This window comes from Phyllobates terribilis, unplaced genomic scaffold (assembly GCF_046119375.1).
Source record: "Phyllobates terribilis strain yellow unplaced genomic scaffold, ASM4611937v1 Scaffold_7__3_contigs__length_470593459, whole genome shotgun sequence".
Lineage (NCBI taxonomy): Eukaryota > Metazoa > Chordata > Amphibia > Anura > Dendrobatidae > Phyllobates > Phyllobates terribilis.
Window position 1 is genome coordinate 403,405,172 of NW_027362767.1, and position 22,326 is coordinate 403,427,497.

At 49.6% G+C, this 22,326-nt stretch overlaps 1 protein-coding gene across 2 annotated transcripts in view; it reads right to left on the minus strand.

Moving 5' to 3' along the window:
• Nucleotides 1-934: 934 nt before the first annotated feature.
• LOC141155046 (delta(3,5)-Delta(2,4)-dienoyl-CoA isomerase, mitochondrial-like) overlaps nt 935-22,326 on the minus strand; it is a 31,271-nt gene continuing 9,879 nt past the window's right edge. For both annotated transcript variants that reach the window (XM_073641665.1, XM_073641667.1), the window contains exons 5-10: nt 21,934-21,982; nt 21,792-21,856; nt 21,416-21,486; nt 5,155-5,226; nt 1,625-1,775; nt 935-1,551 (exon numbers count right to left, since the gene is read on the minus strand). In XM_073641665.1, the coding sequence (XP_073497766.1) occupies nt 1,447-1,551; nt 1,625-1,775; nt 5,155-5,226; nt 21,416-21,486; nt 21,792-21,856; nt 21,934-21,982 (513 nt within the window). In that variant the 3' untranslated portion in view covers nt 935-1,446. The remainder of the gene's footprint in view (nt 1,552-1,624; nt 1,776-5,154; nt 5,227-21,415; nt 21,487-21,791; nt 21,857-21,933; nt 21,983-22,326) is intronic.

Here is a 22,326-nt window from a genome sequence, read left to right on the forward strand (position 1 = left end):
AGGATTAAGTGATCCAGACTCTTGGCTTGTGAAACTGGACAGTGTGGAAGACTGGGTGGTGCTGGCACATGCTGGAAGCATTATCTGCTATCCAACTGACCACTTGTTCACACTGGTGTGGCTTCAGGAGTGGTGTCCCGTGCCTCCCTGAAAAGTGGGACAGGAAGCTGTGTGTTGTGCGGATGTGCATGTTTCTTGTGCTCAAGCAACTGGTGCAGTCGCACATGCCCCACGTCCTCAGCATCTTCGTGCACCATAAACAACATTTCCACTTCTCTGTCCCTTACAGCACGCCTAATACATTTTCTAATTGCTCGGTCTCTGGAAACCTTGATTAATTGAAAATACATTTTTTTTAATAAAATAAAAAAATTTGCTCACATGCAGCTGGCAAAGTTTTTTTTTTAATTTTTATTTAAAATCACCGTAATTTAATACTAAGCACGTTAAACTGTCTGGATGACAAATTCAATACAGTACATTTTTTAAGGTTTTTTTTTAGTTTAATACCATGGTAATTTTAAACAAAGCATGTTAAACTGTATGGATGACAAATTCAATACAGTACATTTTTTGGAAGGGTTTTAGAGTTTAATACCACCGTAATTTAACACAAAGCACGTTAAACTGTATGGATAACAATACAGTCAATTGTTTCACCCAAAAAAATGTAGTCATCTGCAGCAGCTATATATTTGGCAATGTACTGCAAACAAAGCCCTAAGCCCTGCCTAGAGGTTGTATTCAGCCACTCTCCCTGCTCTAGCAGCTGTCCCTATGCTAAATGCAGAATGTATCGCATAGAAACAGCAAAGCACAAGGTTAGCCCTTAGAAGGACTTTTTGTACGGTGGTTCAGGAAGAGTATCACCACTAGAGGACTCTTGATTACTGAAAACTGTCCACATAGGTCTGGACAACTACTCTATCCCTTCAATCAGAAATGTCCCTTAGATGTGCAATGGCGTCAGTGTGCGCTGGTTCTTTTATAACCTTTGATGAGGCAATGCAGCCAGCCTGTCACAGTAATGTCATTACAAAGATGGCATTACAGTGACTGGCAGGCAATCCCCATGTGTTTATTGACTGTGTAACAGGAGCCAAACATGCAGGACGGGGATTCGGGCATTAAATCCGAGCACCAGCCAATGCTTGACGAATGCCGAACACATCAGAGCACTCAGATACTTGAGTGATATCCGAGTATCACAGAGCACGTTCGCTCATCACAAGTAAGTTTACTTATGTTTTTTTATTAGATAATTGTATAAACAGCTATCATATAATTCACCCATTATTAATCAGAATGTTCCAAATTACATTACTGCAGGTCCCCAGTGCTTCTCCTTGCTTATGTTAACTGCAGATCTGTGCCTGACACTTTGGTTCTTCCATGTCCTGGTGGTCTATAGTCCGGTGCATCAAGCTCCCAGCACATAGATGAGTCCTACAGCTTAGAAAATGTGACGTCTTTTGGGGTCTTCTTCTGCAGAGCGGCCTGAGCAGATGTCATGATGTCCTGGGTCTGCAGCATGCTCATGTTCCAGGTGGCCTGAGACACAGACAGAGAACATGGTTACCTGACCACGATTACCAAAGAACGGCAGAATAAGACGACAGCTCACCATGTAATTCAGACTCTCCTCCACCGAGTGATCTCGAGCATACAGTAAGTTCACTTTAGTTCCTTGGACGGCAACTGGGCTTTTGCTGGCAATTTCAGTAGCCAGGTCAAAGGCAGCACTAAGGAGGGAGGCCTTATCGGGGAACACCCGGCTGGAGGAGAGGGGAAAAAGGAGGCCTTATGAGATTAGAAAAACAAGGCTGCTTTCTTCTGTGGCTCTTGTTCACAGGATATTTATGGTAAACACAAAAACAAAACCTCTAGCACCAAAACAAATGGATTAGAGGAAGCGGGACTTCGTACATCTACAGGAAGTGGAGACTAGCCTCTGTCCCTCTACAAAAAGTGGAGGCAGGCCTCTGTCCCTCTACAAAAAGTGGAGGCAGGCGTCTGTCTCTCTACAAAAAGTGGAGGCAGGCCTATGTCTCTCTACAAAAATTGGAGGCAAGCCTCTGTCCCTCTACAAAGAGTGGAGGCAAGCCTCTGTCACTCTACAAGAGGTGGGATCGGGCCTCTGTCCCTCCACAGGAAGAAGGGGCGTGCCTCTGTCCCTCCACAGGAAGAAGGGGCGTGCCTCTGTCCCTCCACAGGAAGAAGGGGCGTGCCTCTGTCCCTCCACAGGAAGAAGGGGCGTGCCTCTGTCCCTCCACAGGAAGAAGGGGCGTGCCTCTGTCCCTCCACAGGAAGAAGGGGCGTGCCTCTGTCCCTCCACAGGAAGAAGGGACGTGCCTCTGTCCCTCCACAGGAAGAAGGGACGTGCCTCTGTCTCTCCACAGGAAGAAGGGGCGTGCCTCTGTCCCTCCACAGGAAGAAGGGGCGTGCCTCTGTCCCTCCACAGGAAGAAGGGGCGTGCCTCTGTCCCTCCACAGGAAGAAGGGGCGTGCCTCTGTCCCTCCACAGGAAGAAGGGACGTGCCTCTGTCCCTCCACAGGAAGAAGGGGCGTGCCTCTGTCCCTCCACAAAAAGAAGGGGCGTGCCTCTGTCCCTCTACAGGAAGAAGGGGCGTGCCTCTGTCCCTCTACAGGAAGAAGGGGCGTGCCTCTGTCCCTCTACAAAAAGAAGGGGCGTGCCTCTGTCCCTCTACAGGAAGATGGGGCGTGCCTCTGTCCCTCTACAGGAAGATGGGGCGTGCCTCTGTCCCTCTACAGGAAGACGGGGCGTGCCTCTGTCCCTCTACAGGAAGACGGGGCGTGCCTCTGTCCCTCTACAGGAAGACGGGGCGTGCCTCTGTCCCTCTACAGGAAGACGGGGCGTGCCTCTGTCCCTCTACAAGAAGACGGGGCGTGCCTCTGTCCCTCTACAGGAAGATGGGGCGTGCCTCTGTCCCTCTACAGGAAGACGGGGCAAGCCTCTGTCCCTCTACAGGAAGACGGGGCAAGCCTCTGTCCCTCTACAGGAAGACGGGGCAAGCCTCTGTCACTCTACAGGAAGACGGGGCGTGCCTCTGTCCCTCTACAGGAAGAAGGGCCGTGCCTCTGTCCCTCTACAGGAAGAAGGTTCGTGTCTTTATCTCTCTGCAGGAAGGAACGAGTCTTTATCTCTCTGCAGGAAGTGGGGGTGAGCCATCTGTCCCTCAACAAGAAGTTGGGGTGGGACTTTGTCCCTTTCCAGGAAGTTGGAGCTGGACTTTGTCCCTTTCCAGGAAGTAGGGGCGGGACTTTGTCCCTTTCCAGGAAGTGGGGGCGGGACTTTGTCCCTTTCCAGGAAGTGGGGCGGGACTTTGTCCATTTCCGGGAAGTGGGGCGGGACTTTGTCCATTTCCAGGAAGTGGGGCGGGACTTTGTCCATTTCCAGGAAGTGGGGCGGGACTTTGTCCATTTCCAGGAAGTGGGGCGGGACTTTGTCCATTTCCAGGAAGTGGGGCGGGACTTTGTCAATTTCCAGGAAGTAGGGGCGGGACTTTGTCCCTTTCCAGGAAGTAGGGGCGGGACTTTGTCCCTTTCCAGGAAGTAGGGGCGGGACTTTGTCCCTTTCCAGGAAGTAGGGGCGGGACTTTGTCCCTTTCCAGGAAGTAGGGGCGGGACTTTGTCCCTTTCCAGGAAGTAGGGGCGGGACTTTGTCCCTTTCCAGGAAGTAGGGGCGGGACTTTGTCCCTCTAGAGGAAGTGGGGAAAGGACTTTGTCCCTTTACAGGAAGTGGGGGCTGGCCTTTGTCCCTCTTTAGAAAGTGAGGGCTGGTCTCTGTCCCGCTACCAGAAGTCGGGGTGGGTCTTTATCCCTCTAAAGAAAGAGGGAACGGGTCTCTCTCTCTCTGCAGGAAGTGGGGGTGAGCCTCTGTCCTTCTACAAGAAGTGGGGGCAGGCATTCATCCCTCAACAGGAAGTGGGGGCGGGACTTTGTCCCTTTACAGAAAGTGGGGGCGGGACTTTGTCCGTTTACAGGAAGTGGGGGCGGGACTTTGTTTCTCTACAGGAAGTGGAGGCGAGCATTTGTCCCTCCACAGGAAGTGGAGGTGGGACTTTGTCCCATTACAGGAAGTGTAAATATACATAAACATACAACATAACAGAGGGGGATACTTTCAATTCACGGCCAGCAAGCCATTGGACAAATATTAAAAAGGCTTAAAATATCCAATTATGAATTGTACCAATAGATATGGGTGTGAGCCATGATAAGTGCACACCCCAATACTCACCCTAGAAAATCAATAGCTACATCAATGAACAAGTATTACAGCAATTAATATGCAATAATAAACCGTAGGCACTATAGATGAGAGCTATCTATACCTCCCTGATAAGCAGCATCAAACATGCCATAAATACCAAGAGCACCGACCAGCAAACATGGAGGGCAATAATACAGATAATAAATGAAGTCGTGTAAAGTATATATAGACATAAAAGAGACGGTGATAGTAAAGTGGTAAAGTATTAAAATTGGGAAGGCAAATACCAGATACAAACGTAGAGTCCATAACCCCTACATGTATGGCAAGGTGCAAGCTCGGGGAAGCTGGGGCTTTCCTTTCTTACGCACCCTCTTATCGACGCTGGTTTTTGATCAGGTTTGATACATTTTTGTATATGGCGCATGCGCCCCCCACCTCCTTGATTTTAATACTTTAACAATTTATTCTCCATAATTGCATATTTTAAGCATTTTTAAATATTTTTCTATTTTTTTTGTAGTAATAAATAATATTTTTTGTAGTAATGAATCTAATTACATTGTATTACTTGTTTGCATCTCTAGATTATAGGGGGCGCTCTCTTTTTTTTTGTCTGCACAGCTTTTTTCTCTCCGCTCGGGGATCCAATTAGTTTATATCTGTTTGCAGACCATCATTTCATTTCTGTAGCGCCTGCTCTAAATGGTACGTAATCATGGGTTATTCCACTTGAATAGGACAGAGCAGCATTTTAGACACAACCCGCAGAGACCGGCTCGATACATGCTGTCCTAGTTGTTGGGACCACTGCAGTCAATCACTGGCAGCAGTGGTGATCAGTTTTGTCACATGCCTTGTCCCCGATGGTAGAGGAAACAAGCGGACCGGAGGAGGAGGACCGTTATGAGAGAAACATACCTGACTAGTCCGCTGCTCAAGGCTTCGTCGGACATCATCTTCCTAGCGGTAAAGGCCAGCTCGTTCACCAAGCTGTAGAGGAAGAAGAGAATCTGGTAATCATTCCGCTCCCCAAATATATGTAGATTAATACCAGGACCCCGCACACAGATACAAGACACTGCTCAGATACACATAGTCATGAGGTTTCAATAAACTCAGGTTTCCAAATGCCGACTTCTAGACATTTCCCGTTCACGGAACTTTCTGTCCACAGCACATTGTCAAGTGCAATCCGTCTCTAGCACCAGATATATTGAGAAAAAATACAGAAAGTGGGGAGCGGTTAGTGGGAAGTGGGGTCTTTGTCTCTCTACAGGAAGTGTCAGGGGGAAAGGAAGTTCCAGTTCCTATAGTGCTGGCAGAGTGTTAATGAATAAAAACTGTCCACTAATAATGAATAGATTGCAAGTTACAGAGCATTCAGAGATTCAGAACAGCTCCTGGACAGGGCAGAGTATACTGGTATGTGCACCAAAAGCGCTATTAAAGGAGTATTTCCATATAAACTGACCGATGTGATTCCCGCCTCGTGATACTATAAATGGAGAATGGGCGGCACGCGCTGTTATCTCCATTTAATTGTATACGTTGTTGAGTTTAGTTTCTTAATGACTAGCCCATTTTGGACCCCCATGAACAAACAATTTTTATTTTCCATCATTGCATTCTGAGAGCAATAACTTATTTTTTTATTTTCCATTGATAAAGCTATATAAAGATTTTATTTTTTTCTTTGCAAGACGAGTTGTATTGGATCAGTGGCATAATTTTCAGATGCATATCTTTGCATAATTTTATTTCTTTTTTGGGGGGGAAGGATGGGGAGAAATTAGAAAAAAACAACTATGCCGCTCTTTTGTTTTTCATTGCATTCACTGTGCAGACTGTGAGTAATTGATTATAGTTAAACAAAATCTATATAATTGTTTTTTTAACGTGTATTACTAATTTTTCACAAAGAAATCATATGAAATAAATAAATAAATAAAAAAAATATATATATATATATATATATATATATATATATGTGTATAGCTTTATGAGTACTTGATTTTTGAAGGACCACCTTTGGTGTACATGTGTCTCTAAGATCACTTTTTATTTAATTTTTTTTGGGGGGGTTAATAAAAATAAAAGCTAAAACAGCAATTCTGGCAATGATTTTTATTTTATTAAAGATTTTCACTGCACAGGCATGTTATGTGTTCAGTATGGACGTATACTGACATCACTAACCCACATAAGGCCTAACGCGAAATCATAGAATAGAGGAAATATGATCATAACCTGCTGTATTGGATGATAATGACCAGAAATGACCAAAAGGGAACTAAAAGTAACTTTACTTCCTCTGCATCACCAAAACCTGGCTCACCCCCTCTCACACGGCCTCTGCAGCTACACTTTCTTATGGTGGATTCCACCTTTTCCACACACCCTGCCCCAGCATCAAGCATGGCGGAGGAGTTAGTTTTCTCCTGTCAGATAACTACTCCTTCACCAAAATTCCACTGCCACCCTCTGTTACTCTCCCTTCTTTTGAGGTGCACTGTATGCGCATCTACTCCCCCTCCGACCTTCAGTTGGCTGTCATTTACCGCCTCCCAGGATCAGCCACCACCTTCTTCTACCATTTCACCACCTGGCTACTTCACTTCCTTTCCGCTGACATCCCCACTATCATCATGAGTGACTTCAACATCCCCATTGACACTTCCCACTGAGCTGTCTCTAAGCTTCCATCTCTCACTTCCTCCTTCGACCTCGCTCAATGCTCGTCCGCAGCAACTCACAAAGATGGCCACACACTGTGTAGTATTGGCGTCTCTGGCTCCTGACAGGCAGAGATGCCGTCCCTCTTACCGCCGCGCTCCCCGCCGGCGTCCTCCGGCTCTCCTGCTTCTGCTGCTGCCGGTGCGCGCAGCTTCCCGGGCACTGTGCTTAGGGTGCGCGTGCGCGCACTCCCTCCCTCTTAAAGGGGCCTCGTGCGCCGTCCTAAGGAGTCCCGGCCAATGGACGGAGTACCTCTCATATAAAATGCACCTCCTCCAAAATGGAAGTGCCCGTGCAAGGTTGTAGCTTTGTGTGTTAAACTCTGCTTCAGCCCTCAGGTCTTGCTGCTAGCCTGACTACCAGTCCAGCCCGCGAGCCTGACTACAAGTCCAGCCCGCCAGCCTAACTACAAGTCCAGCCCGCCAGCCTGACTACAAGTCCAGTCCGCCAGCCTGACTACCAGTCCAGTCCGCCAGCCTGACTACCAGCCAAGTCCGCCAGCCTGACTACCAGTCCAGTCCGCCAGCCTGACTACCAGTCCAGTCCGCCAGCCTGACTACCAGTCCAGTCCGCCAGCCTGACTACCAGCCCAGTCCGCCAGCTTGTCTACTCTCCAGCCCGACAGTCTGTCTACAGTCCAGTCCGCCAGTCTGTCTATGGGCCCTGCCCGCCTGCTTACCTGGAAGCACCTGCCTGTTACCTGCCGTGCCTACCAGCCAGCCTACCTGGAGGCTCCTGCTTGTTACCTGCCGTGTCTGCCAGTCCGTCTACCCGGATCACCCGTCAGCCTGCCTGCCGTGCTCATCTGCTGTACCGGTCAGTCCCTGCCTTCTGACCCGTGGGAGTCACCTGCTCTCATACAAGGTCTGGCCCAGAGTAGCACCTGGTCCCTCTGCTCGGTCCTTCCCTGGTCACGGAGTCGATTGAGCCGCCGTACGACCTTGGTCAGTCCGAGTTGATACCTAGTTACGCCCCTCTGGTCCCTCCTTGCACCACAGCACAGAAGTTCCACCACCCGGATCCTTAACAGTTTGCACGGGCCATGGAACCCGGTGGCCCCCAATCTCCTTCGCTTGCTGACCTATACCAGGTTTCTCGTCAGAGATCCCAACAGGAAACCATCCTGACCTACCTGCGGTCTGTCAACTCTCGCCTGGACGCGCTGTCTGTCCTTCCTGTGCCCGCCTCGAGTCGGGCGACAACTGCTCCGGCGGCGCCACGGCCAACCAATACCACGGCACCCAGCCTAGGACCCCGGCTTTCTGCGCCTCCTCGTTTTGGAGGTGACCCCGTCTTATGTCGGGGTTTTCTGAACCAGTGCACGCTGCAATTTGAACTTCTGGCACATCAGTTTCCCTCTGACCGGGCCAAGTTGGTGTTCATCATGTCTCACCTCACTGGGGAAGCATTGGCATGGCTAAACCCTCTATGGGAGAAAGGGGATCCCTTGGTGTCCGATCTTCCGGCTTTCCTTACTACTTTCCGGAGGGTCTTCGATGAGCCCGGACGAAGGATTTCCACTGCCTCCTCATTGCTCCGTCTCCTCCAAGGGAGTCTCACCGTGGGCCAGTATGCCATATGTAGCGCCGGCGTCCCTGCCCTCTGCTAGGCAGGGACGCTGTTCCCCTCACCTCCGTGCTCCGTGCCCGGCGTCCTCCTCCCGCTCTGCTGGCAGCGCGCGCTCCTTCCCGGCGACTGTGCTTAGGGCGCGCGCGCGCTCTCCCTCCCTCTTAAAGGGGCCGCGCGCGCCGTCCTAAGGAGTCCCCGGCCAATGGCCGGAGGACTTCACCATATATAAGGCACCTCCTCCAAAATGGAGGTGCCCGAGCAATGTTGTTGCACTGTTCACTACTCTGCTTCAGCCCTCAGGTCCCGTTGCCAGTTACCTGCCAGATACCTGCCAGATTCCTGCCAGATTCCTGCCTGATTATCTGCTACCTGCCTGCTAGTCTGAGGTCCGACGGTCTGCCTTACTACTCCTGTCAGTCTGTCTAAGGACCAGCCTGCCCGCTCACCTGGGAGCGCACATCAGCCACCTGCCTGCTTGCCTGAGGTCCGACGGTCTGCCTTCCAACTCCTGTCAGTCTGTCTATGGACCAGCTTGCCCGCTCACCTGGGAGCACACATCTGCTACCTGTCTGCTAGCCTACCTGGAGGCTCCGCCGTCACGTGCTGTGACCACCTGCCTGTCCAGTGACTCCTGCCCGCTCACCTGGGAGCGCTCATCTGCTGCCTGTCTGCTAGCCTACCTGGAGGCTCTGCCGTCACGTGCTGTGACCACCCGCCTGTCCAGAGACTTCTGCCCGCTCACCTGGGAGCGCTCATCTGCCGCCTGTCTGTTGGTCTTCCTGGAGGCTCCGCCGTCACATGCTGTGACCACCCGTTCATCCAGAGACTCTCGCCTGCTCACCTGGGAGCCCACGTCTATCATCAGCCGCCACAGGTCGTACCAACCCTTTTCCTAGAGACTGCCCCGGTCACTTGCCGTGACCATCTGCCCGTTCATCCAGAGACTGCCCCGGCCACTTGCCGTGACCATCTGCCCGTTCATCCAGAGACTGCCTCGGTCACTTTCCGTGACCATCTGCCCGTTCATTCAGAGACTGCCCCGGTCACTTGCCGTGACCATCAGCCCGTTCATCCAGAGACTGCCCCGGTCACTTGCCGTGACCTCCAGCCCGTTCACCCAGAGACTGTCCCGGTCACCTGCTGTGACTTCCTGCCCGTCTTCCCTGGTCGCCACCCGCTCCCTTACAAGGACCGCCCCCTTGTATAGTAGCTCAGAGGTTCCGCCTCCCAGACCCGTTACACCATACAGTTCCGTACCCTCACTTCTGAGCTTGCTTGGGGCAATGAGGCCCTGGTGTCCACCTTCTGGAAGGGTCTTTCCGGTCGGACTAAGGACGAGTTAGCCGGCCGGGACATTTCTACCACCCTGGATGACCTGGTGTCACTAGCTACCCGGATTGACATCCGTTTCCTAGAACGTGCTAAGGAGACTACCCGGGAGAGAAGATTTCCTCGTCTTGCTCCAGTTTTCCAGAAACCTGCTTCCCAACCTGCATCTCCCGGGCACGCTCGCCCGAACCTATGCAGATCGACCAGACCAAGATGGTCAAATCTCGCCAAGAGACACGCCGAGCCGAGGGGAACTGTTTCTACTGTGGTAGTAAGGAGCACCTGATCTGTTCCTGCCCGGTGAAGCTGGGAAACTCCAGTGTCTAGGACAGCTCTGAGCGGTCGTCCTAGGCAAAAGTAAATCCTCTCCGTTCTTGACTTTATCTGTCTCTATTTCCTGTGGAGAGAACCGCTTCTTTGAAACCGCACATCTGGATTCCGGAGCCGCTGGGAATCTCATATCCCAGTCCCTTGTAGCGAAGTATCAGATTCCTACCAAACCTCTGGCTGAACCACTGGCAGTCGCTTCCATGGATGGAAGACTCCTTCCGGTGATCATCTTGCTCGTCACAGAGCCCGTAACCCTGCAGGTGGGAATGCTGCACTCAGAGAGGATCTCCTTCCATGTGCTTTCCGGACTCTCTCACTCCCTTTTGCTTGGTCTACCCTGGCTACAGAGACATGAACCCGTTCTGAATTGGCAATCCGGTGAGGTGCTCCGTTGGGGGGCAGTTTTGCCACGAGACCTGCCTGGTCCCGGTTCGCCCGGTTCGACCTCCATCTACTCCGGCTAATTTACCTGGTCTACCGGCACCTTACTGGTCCTATGCAGATGTATTCGACAAAAAGGAAGCAGAGACACTGCCACCTCATAGGCCATATGATTGCCCTATCGACCTGGTACCCGGTGCCACTCCACCCCGTGGGTGTATTTACCCGTTGTCGTTGGCCGAGACCCGGGCCATGTCGGAGTACATCGAAGAAAATCTGGCTAGGGGATTCATCCGGAAATCTACCTCCCCGGCTGGAGCCAGATTCTTCTTCGTAAAAAAGAAAGACGGTTCACTACGCCCCTGTATCGATTATAGAGGACTCAACCAGATTACTGTCAAAAACAAATACCCCCTGCCGCTCATCTCTGAGCTGTTTGACCGCCTTAAAGGCGTGAAGATCTTCTCCAAACTCGATCTTCGTGGGGCGTATAACTTGGTCCGGATCCGCCAAAGAGACGAGTGGAAGACGGCATTCAATACCCGGGACGGCCACTATGAATACCGTGTGATGCCCTTCGGTCTCTGTAATGCTCCAGCCGTCTTCCAAGAATTAGTTAACGACATCTTCCGTGACCTCTTATATTCTTGCGTAGTGGTGTACCTGGATGACATCGTGGTCTTCTCTCCAGATCTTCCCACACACCGGAGGGATGTTCGTCTGGTCCTGCTTAGGCTCAGGCAGAATCACCTATATGCAAAATTTGAGAAATGCCTCATCGAGCAGACCTCGCTTCCGTTCTTGGGCTACATTATCTCTAAGACTGGTCTACAGATGGACCCCGAGAAGGTCTCTGCTGTCTTAACCCCTTAATAACATCTGACGTACTAATACGCGTCTGTGCCCTGGGACTTAAGAGCCAGACCCGTATTAGTACGTCATCGCGATCGCGCGCGCACACAGGCTGTGCGGGCGCGATCGCCGCCGGGTGTCAGCTGATTGTCACAGCTGACACCCGGTACTATGTGCAGGGAGCGGTCCTGCACCGCTCCCAGCACATTAACCCCCGCGATGCTGCGATCGAAGTCGATCGCGGCATTGCGGGGGCAAGGGGAGGTGATCGGCGATACTCACCTCCTCTTCCGGCTTCCAGCGCAGTCTGCAAAGGCTTCCCGGGTGTTGCCATGACGACCCGATGTCGTCATGACAACATCCGGGTCACCAGAGAGCAGGAAGATTGCTTGGACATGCGCAGTGCATCTCCAAGCAATCTTCACACTGTGCACTTCTGACAGCCTTCATGGCATAGGGATGGTGCTCCATTCCTGTGCCATGCAGGCGATCAGAAAAAAAAAAGTGAAAGTCCCAGAGTGGGACAAAGTAATAAAGTGTATAAACTGTGTGAAAGTGGAAAAAAAAAAAAAAAAAAAAAAAAGTGCAAAAATATTATAAAAAAATAAAAAAAATAATACACCAAAAATAAAAATATAATGTACCCATCAATAAATATTATTATAAAAAAAATAAAAAAAAAAACAATAAAAGTACACATATTTGGTATCGCCGCGTCCGGAACAACCTGACCTATAAAACTGTCCCACTAGTTAACCCCTTCAGTGAACACGGTAAAAAAAAAAAAAAAAAAAACGAAGCAAAAAACAATGCTTTATCACCATACCGCCAAACAAAAAGTGGAATAACACGCGATCAAAAAGACGCATATAAATAAAAATGATACCGCTGAAAACGTCATCTCGTCCCGCAAAAAACAAGCCACCACACAGCTCCATCAGCCAAAAAATAAAAAAGTTATAGCTCTCAGAATAAAACGATACTAAAAAATATTTTTTTCTAGAAAATAGCTTTTATTGTGTATAAGCGCCAAAACATAGAAAAATGATACAAATGTGGTACCGCTGTAAACGTACTGACCCGAAGAATAAAGCTACCTCATCAATTTTACCACACGCGGAACAGAATAAAAAAAAACAATTCCTGAATTGTTGGTTTTTGCTTATTCTGCCTCCCAAAAATCGGAATAGAAAGCGATCAAAAAATGTCACGTGCCTGAAAATGGCACCAATAACAACGTCAAGTCATCCCGCAAAAAACGAGCCGTCACATAACTGTCTGCCAAAATCTGGAAAAATTATAGCTCTCAAAATATGGCGATGCAAAAACTAGATTTTACAAAAAATGCGTCTTTTAGTGTGTGACAGCTGTCAGTCATAAAAACCCCATATGATTCTGGCATTGCTGTAATCACACCGACCCAAAGAATAAAGTCGTCTAATCACTTATACCGCACAAGGAACGGCGTCAAATATAAACTCTTGGGTTAGGATTGGGCTAGGGTTAGGGCTGGGTTTGGGGCTAGGGTTGTGCTGGGGCTAGGGTTGTGCTGGGGCTAGGGTTGTGCTGGGGCTAGGGCTGGGGTTGGGATTTTTTTCAAAAGTAAGAAAAAAAGATGACGATATGGCGACTAGTGTTGAGAGCAAGTGCTCGCTACTTGAGTTTGCATCGGGTGCTCTGGTATGCATTGAGTATCGTGGGTATTTGAGTGACATGCTCGAGTCTCTGCCCCATATGCTTCGCGGCCAAAAAACTTTACGGGGATTGCCTGCCATGCACGAGCAATCCCCGCATGTTTTTTTTTGGGTGTCTAATAACCGTGAAACATGCGGAGCAGGGACTCGAGCATGTCACTCGAGCACACGCTGTACATGGTGCATACCTGAGTACCCGATGCAAACTCAAGTAGCGAGCACTTGCGCTCAAGAATAATGACAACTTATTCAATATGATGACCTAATGTAAACAAATTCTGTGCCGTACCTCTGGGTTCAAAATGTTCACTATACACCTTAATAAAATCCTTGAGGGGTCTAGTTTCCAAAATGGGGTCACTTGTGGGGGAGCTCCAATGTTTGGGCACACAGGGACTCTCCAAATGCAACATGATATCCGCTAACAAATTGTCGGCTCAAATTGTTAGCGGATATCATGTTGCATTTGGAGAGTCCCTGTGTGCCCAAACATTGGAGCTCCCCCACAAGTGACCCCATTTTGGAAACTAGACCCCCCAAGGCACCTATCTAGATGCATAGTGAGCACTTGGAACCCCAGGTGCTTCACAAATTGATTCATAAAAATGAAAAAGTGTTTTTTTTTTCACTTTTTCATTATTACGAATCAATTTGTGAAGCACCTGGGGGTTTCAAGTGCTCACTATGCATCTAGAAAGGTGCCTTGGGGGGTCTAGTTTCCAAAATGGGGTCACTTGTGGGGGAGCTCCAAAGTTTGGGCACAGAGGGGCTCTCCAAATGCAATGTGGTGTCCGCTAACAATTTGAGACGATTTTCCATTCAATTTGTTAGCGGATACCATGTTGCATTTAGAGAGTCCCTGTGTGCCCAAACATTGGAGCTCCCCCACAAGTGACCCCATTTTGGAAACTAGACCCCCCAAGGCACCTATCTAGATGCATAGTGAGCACTTGGAACCCCTAGGTGCTTCACAAATTGATTCGTAAAAATGAAAAAGTGTTTTTTTTTTCACTTTTTCATTATTACAAATCAATTTGTGAAGCACCTGGGGGTTCCAAGTGCTCACTATGCATCTAGAAAGGTGCCTTGGGGGGTCTAGTTTCCAAAATGGGGTCACTTGTGGGGGAGCTCCAAAGTTTGGGCACAGAGGGGCTCTCCAAACGCAATGTGGTGTCCGCTAACAATTTGAGCCGATTTTCCATTCAATTTGTTAGCGGATACCATGTTGCATTTAGAGAGTCCCTGTGTGCCCAAACATTGGAGCTCCCCCACAAGTGACCCCATTTTGGAAACTAGACCCCCCAAGGCACCTATCTAGATGCATAGTGAGCACTTGGAACCCCTAGGTGCTTCACAAATTGATTCGTAAAAATGAAAAAGTGTTTTTTTTTTCACTTTTTCATTATTACGAATCATTTGTGAAGCACCTGGGGGTTCCAAGTGCTCACTATGCATCTAGAAAGGTGCCTTGGGGGGTCTAGTTTCCAAAATGGGGTCACTTGTGGGGGAGCTCCAAAGTTTGGGCACAGAGGGGCTCTCCAAACGCAATGTGGTGTCCGCTAACAATTTGAGCTGATTTTCCATTCAATTTGTTAGCGGATACCATGTTGCATTTAGAGAGTCCCTCTGTGCCCAAACATTGGAGCTTCCCCACAAGTGACCCCATTTTGGAAACTAGACCCCCCAAGGCACCTATCTAGATGCATAGTGAGCACTTGGAACCCCTAGGTGCTTCACAAATTGATTCGTAAAAATGAAAAAGTGTTTTTTTTTTCACTTTTTCATTTTTACGAATCAATTTGTGAAGCACCTGGGGGTTCCAAGTGCTCACTATGCATCTATAAAGGTGCCTTGGGGGGTCTAGTTTCCAAAATGGGGTCACTTGTGGGGGAGCTCCAAAGTTTGGGCACACAGGGGCTCTCCAAACACAACATGGCGTCCGCTAATTATTCAAGCAAATTTTACAATCAAAAAGTCAAATGGCGCTCCTTCCCTTCCGAGCCCTGCCGTGTGCCCAAACAGTGTTTCTTCCCCAAATATTGGGTATCTGCGTGCCCAGGGGAAATTGCACAACAAATTTTGGGGTCCATTTTTTCTTGTTACCCCTGTGAAAATAAAAAAAATTGGGTCTAAAGTAACATTTTTGTGAAAAAAGTTAAATGTTCATTTTTTTCTTCCACATTCAAAAAATTCCTGTGAAGCACCTGAAGGGTTAATAAAGTTCTTGAATGTGGTTTTGAGCACCTTGAGGGGTGCAGTTTTTAGAATGGTGTCACTTTTGGGTATTTTCTGTCATAAAGACCTCTCCAAGTGACTTCAAATGTGATGTGGTCCCTAAAAAAATGGTTTTATAAATTTTGTTGGAAAAATGAGAAATCGCTGGTCAACTTTTAACCCTTATAGCTCCCTAACAAAAAAAAATTTTGGTTCCAAAATTGTGCTGATGTAAAGTAGACATGTGGGAAATGTTATTTATTAACTCTTTTGTGTGACATATCGCTCTGATTTCAGGGCTTAAAAATTCAAATTTTGAAAATTGCAAAATTTTTAAAATTTTCGCCAAATTTCCGTTTTTTTCACAAATAAACGCAAGTGATATCGAAGAAATTTTTCCACAATCATGAAGTACAATATGTCACGAAAAAACAGTCTCAGAATCAGGGGGATCCGTTGAAGCGTTCCAGAGTAATTACCTCATAAAGTGACAGTGGTCAGAATTGTAAAAATTGGCCCGGTCATTAACGTGCAAACCACCCGCGGGGCTTAAGGGGTTAAAGTGGCCCCGTCCGGAGGGGATGAAGGCGATTCAGCGATTCCTGGGCTTCACCAACTATTATCGTCTCTTCATCCCACATTTCTCTTCCTGGACTGCTCCCATCTCTGCGCTCACCCGAAAGGGAGCAAATCCTAAGGAATGGCCGTCAAGAAGCGGAGGAGGCCTTCTTCTCCTTAAAACAAGCCTTCTCTTCTGCCCCAGTGTTGCACCGTCCGGATAGCAACAAACAGTTCTTTCTGGAGGTTGATGCTTCCTCTTCCGGAGCCGGAGCAGTGCTCACCCAGAAATCTCTGTCCGGGAGAATGGTAACCTGCGGCTTCTTCTCCAAGCTCTTCTCCTCGTCTGAGCGCAACTACTCCATAGGAGACCAAGAACTGCTAGCCATCAAATTGGCGCTGGAGGAGTGGCGTTACCTGCTCGAGGGGACTCTGCACCCGGTGGTCCTCTATACTGACCACAAAAACCTGGCATATCTACAGAATGCCCAAAGACTCAATCCGCGTCAGGCCCAGTGGTCTTTGTTCTTCGTCCGCTTCAACTTTACCCTACATTACCGCCCGGCGGACAAGAACATTATAGCCGACGCCTTGTCCCGATCCATCCTGTCTTCCGATCAAGAGGAGGAACCTATGCATATCATCGATCCCTCCAAAGAGATGAATGTGGCCCCCTTGGACCTGTCTCGTCTCCCACCCGGTAAGACGTTTGTAGCGGTTCCGAATCGTAAGAAGGTCCTTCACTGGGGTCATTCATCCAAACTAGCCGGCCATGCAGGCCAGAAGAAGACCTTCCTGCTCATTACCCGGCATTACTGGTGGCCTACCCTGCGCCAGGATGTGGTAGACTTCGTCACGGCCTGTTCGTCCTGTGCCCGCAACAAGGTTCCCAGACATCTTCCAGCCAGCTGTCTCCTGCCTCTTCCCGTACCTGCTGCCCCGTGGCAACACATTGCTATGGACTTTATTACTGATCTCCCTGTTTCTGCCGGTTGTACGGTCATTTGGGTGGTCGCTGACCGCTTTTCTAAAATGGCTCACTTCATCCCTCTGCCTGGTCTCCCGTCTGCATCTGTGCTGGCTAAGGACTTCATCCATCACATCTTTCATCTCCACGGCCTACCCCTCCACATTGTGTCTGATCGGGGGGTCCAGTTCACTTCGCGCTTCTGGAGAGCTACGTGTAAGCTGCTGGATGTCACCCTGGATTTCTCCTCTGCTTACCATCCGCAGTCCAATGGCCAAGTGGAACGTATCAACCAGATCCTTACCAGCTTCCTCCGGCACTTCGTCAACGCTCACCATACCGATTGGGTGGAGCTCCTACCATGGGCCGAGTTCTCCTATAACAACCATGAGAGCGAATCTTCTTCCAAGTCCCAGTTCTTTGTGGTCTACGGTCAACATCCCCGGATTCCGTTTCCGCTTCAGTGGACAACCCTGCCGCGGAGTCTCTGGTCAGTGAATTTTCCACTATTTGGGAGGACACTAGATCCGCACTTCTTCAATCCTCCGAGCGGATGAAGAAACATGCTGATAAGAGACGTCTGGATCCGCCTCAATTCCGCCTGGGAGACAAGGTTTGGCTCTCCTCCAAACATGTTCGTCTCAAAATACCCTCCTATAAGTTGGGTCCACGGTTCACCGGTCCATTTGAAGTCCTCAAGCAAATCAACCCAGTAGCCTACAAGTTAAAACTCCCGGCCACCTTACGGATTCCCAACTCCTTCCACGTATCTCTCCTCAAACCAGTTGTGCATAATTCTTTTTCCGACAATCCAGGTACCTCCCCAGCTTCGGTCTCCGCTGAGGACGTCTATGAGGTAGAGAACATTCTGGCCACCAAGAGGGTAAGAGGAAAAACCTTTTTTCTGGTGGATTGGAAGGGGTTTGGCCCAGAGGAGAGAACTTGGGAACCCAGGGAGAACATCCATGCCCCGCTTCTCCTTAAAAAATTTCTTTCAGGCCTAAAAAAGAGGGGGCGTAAAGCGGGGGGGGGGGTACTGTAGTATCGGTGTCTCTGCCTCCTGACAGGCGGAGACGCCGTCCCTCTTACCGCCGCGCTCCCCGCCCGGAGTCCTCCGGCGCTCCTGCCTCTGCTGCTGCCGGCGCGCTCTCTCCCTCTTAAAGGGGCCGCGCGCTGTACTAAGGCCAGAGGACCTCTCATATAAAAGGCACCTCCTCCAACATGGAGGTGCCCGTGCAAGGTTGTAGCTTTGTGTGTTAAACTCGGCTTCAGGCCTCAGGTCCCGCTGCTAGCCTGACTACCAGTCCAGCCCGCCAGCCTGACTACAACTCCAGTCCGCCAGCCTGACTACCAGTCCAGTCCGCCAGCCTGACAAGTCCAGTCCGCCAGCCTGACTACCAGTCCGCCAGCCTGACTACCAGTCCAGTCCGCCAGCCTGACTACCAGTCCAGTCCGCCAGCCTGGCTACTAGTCCAGTCCGCCAGCCTGACTACCAGTCCAGTCCGCCAGCCTGACTACCAGTCCAGTCCGCCAGCCTGGCTACTAGTCCAGTCCGCCAGCCTGACTACCAGTCCAGTCCGCCAGCCTGACTACCAGTCTAGTCCGCCAGCCTGACTACCAGTCCAGTCCGCCAGCCTGACTACCAGCCCTGTCCGCCAGCTTGTCTACTCTCCAGCCCGACAGTCTGTCTACAGTCCAGTCCGCCAGTCTGTCTATGGGCCCTGCCCGCCTGCTTAGCTGGAAGCACCTGCCTGTTACCTGCCGTGCCTACCAGCCAGCCTACCTGGAGGCTCCTGCTTGTTACCTGCCGTGTCTGCCAGTCCGTCTACCCGGATCACCCGTCAGCCTGCCTGCCGTGCTCATCTGCTGTACCGGTCAGTCCCTGCCTTCTGACCCGTGGGAGTCACCTGTTCTCATACAAGGTCTGGCCCAGAGTAGCACCTGGTCCCTCTGCTTGGTCCTTCCCTGGTCACGGAGTCGATTGAGCCGCCGTACGACCTTGGTCAGCCCGAGTTGATACTTAGTTACGCCCCTCTGGTCCCTCCTTGCACCGCAGCACAGAGGTTCCAACACCCGGATCCGTAACACACTGGACTTCATCTTCACCCGCTTCTGTTCCCTATCGAACCTCTCTAACTCACCACTCCCTCTGTCTGACCACAACTTACTCACATGCTCTTCCCTCTCCTCTCCAAGTGCACAATCCCCATGCCACAACCTTGCACACCCTCGCAGAAATGTTAAACACTTTGGTCTACACTCACTCTCTGAATCCCTTCTCCCTCTTGCAAACAGAATGCAGATGCTGCTGCCGCTTTCTATAACACCACAACAGCTGCAGCTCTCTAATCGGTCGCCACCCTCACACATACCAAAGCTCGCAAAATCAACAGGCAACTCTGGCACACCAGCCTGACTAAAGAACTGAGACGGGCTTCCAGGGATGCTGAGCGGAGATGGAAAAGATCCCACTCCAACAAACACTTCATCACATTCAAACAGTCCCTCACTACTTTCAGGTCCACACTCACTGCATAAAAATAAACTTACATTTCATCTCTCATATCCTCCCTGTCTCATAACCCTAAACAGCTATTCAACACTTTCAATTCTCTTCCGTCTCACAGCGCCTTCTCCCTCTCCTAGCGCCTTCTCCCTCTCCTCGCATCTCAGATGAAGACTTTGCCTCATTCTTCAAGCAGAAGATTGAGGAAGCTTTGGCCTACAACCCCCACAGCCCCTCCTCATAACTACTCATCCCTCCTCCTACAAAACCAGCTTCTCCCCCATTACAGAAGATCAACTTTTCTCTATACTCTCAAGATCACATCTCACCACAATTGCACTGGACCCGATACCGTCCCACTTCATCCCAAACCTCACCACAGTCTTCATCCCAGCCCTAACCCATCTCTTCAACCTGTCAACAACAACTGGTATTTTCCCTTCATGCTTCAAACATGCCTCGATCACACCCATCCTCAAAAAGCCCTCCCTTGACTCATCCTCTGTGTCTAGCTATCGCCCCATATCACTTCTCCCCTATGCCTCAAAACTACTGGAACAACACGTCCATCTTGAACTGTCCTCCCACCTCTCCTCCTGCTCCCTCTTTGACCGCTTACAATCTGGCTTCCGACTGCACCATTCTACTGAAACTGCACTGACTAAAGTCACCAATTACCTACTAACCGCCAAATCCAAGCGACAGTACTCTGTCCTCCTCCTCCCGGACCTGTCATCTGCTTTTGACACAGTGGACAATTCCCTCTTACTACAGTTTCTCTCATCTCTTGGCATCACAGACTTGGCCCTATCTTGGATCTCCTCATATCTAACAGACCAGACATTCAGCGTCTCCCACTCACACACCACCTCCTCATCTCGCCCACTATCTGCGGTGTCCCACTAGGCTCAGTTCTAGGACCCCTGCTTTTCTCCATCTACACCTTCGGCCTGGGACAGCTCAGAGTCCCATGGCTTTCAGTATCACCTCTATGCTGAAGACACACAGATCTACCTCTCTGGACCTGATATCACATCCTTACTAACCAGGATCCCACAATGTCTGTTCGCTATTTCATCCTTCTTCTCTGCTAGATTTCTCAAACTTAACATGGACAAAACAGAATTTATCATCTTTCCCCCATCTCACTCAACCCCCCCAACAGATCTATCCATTGAAGTAAATGGCTGCTCACTCGCCCCAATCCCACAAGCTCACTTTCTCCTTCAAACCACATATCCAAGCCCTTTCCACTTCCTGCCGACTACAACTCAAAAATATTTCCAGGATCCGCACATTCCTCAACCATGAATCTGCAAAAACACTAGTGCACGCCCTCATCATCTCCCGCCTCGACTACTACAACATCCTGCTCTGTGGCCTCCCCTCTAACACTCTTGCACCCCTTCAATCTATCCTAAACTCTACTGCCCGACTAATCCACCTGTCCCCCTGCTATTCCCCGGTCTCTCCTCTCTGTCAATCCCTTCACTGGCTCCCCACTATCCAGGGACTCGAGTTCAAAACCCTAACCATGGCATACAAAGTCATCCACAACCTGTCTCCTCCATACATCTGTGACCTAGTCTCCTGATACATACCTACACGCAACCTCCGATCCTCACAAGATCTCCTTCTCTACTCCCCTCTTATCTCCTCTTCCCATAATCGCATACAAGATTTCTCCCGTGCATCGCCCCTACTCTGGAACTCTGTACCCCAACATATCAGACTCTCACCTACCATGGAAACCTTCAAAAGGAACCTGAAGACCCACTTCTTACGACAAGCCTACAACCTGCAGTAACCACCGCTCCACCATACCGCTGCACGACCACCTCTACCCTCACCTACTGTATCCTCACCCATCCCTTGTAGATTGTGAGCCTTCGTGGGCATGGTCCTCGCTCCTCCTGTACCAGTCACTGACTTGTATTGCTCATGATTATTGTACTTGTTTTTTATTATGTACTGTATATCTCTTTTCACATGTAAAGCGCCATGGAATAAATGGTGCTATAATAATAATAATAATGACTTACATACCTTCTGTTCCCAATGATATTAGGCAGGTGCTGGAGGGTTCCCACGTCCGTTGCCACACCCACGTCCACCTCCTGCAGGAAGAGACCGTAATATAGAAAGAGGGGGCTGGAGAGGCTCCATTTATTTCTAAAGAGACTTATAGAAAATGCCAGCAGTACAGAAACGTACAGGGGGAGCAGAGACACCCGCGCTGTGGAGACTGAGGAGGCTTAGCTCCCCCTGAAGCATAATATAACAGTACTAGAAGGAGCCCACTTGTAAATTTTAAATGGGTGCCCAAAAATACTCAAAGAAAGAGACTCTAATATGCTACTTACGTTATAGCAAATAAGGGACCCCCAGAAAGAACCGTGACCGCTCTACGGTCGTCTCTCACCTTAACTTGAAAATAGGAGTCTTGGGAACAGTAGCGAATGTCACAGGTACTGATGAGATCCACACCTGATAGGAAACACAGCATTACAGGAGTGTATAACCACCCGCTGACGATAGACAATGTCATCCGGGTGTTGTCTCACCTACTCCCATACAACCATTGTGGACTGCTGCAATCACAGGCTTCGTGCACTGCGGGTAAAAATATAGTCAGTAAAGAGGCCAAACCCAAATCATGACTATCCACAGGATGAGCATTTTCATCATCATTAAGTCTCATCCAATATCCATCCCCATCCTGCATCCATATTTACTCTATATCCATTCTCCATCCCCAACCATATCCATTCTCCATATCCATCCTCCGTCTATATTCATCTCCCATTTTCATACTTATCCATCCACCTCATCCTTCCTCAATCTCCATCCATATCCATCACCACACATTCTCCATACCATCTCCATCCTCATCCATATCCATCCTTTATCCCCATCCATTCTCCATATCCATCCTTTATACATATCTAAATCCATCC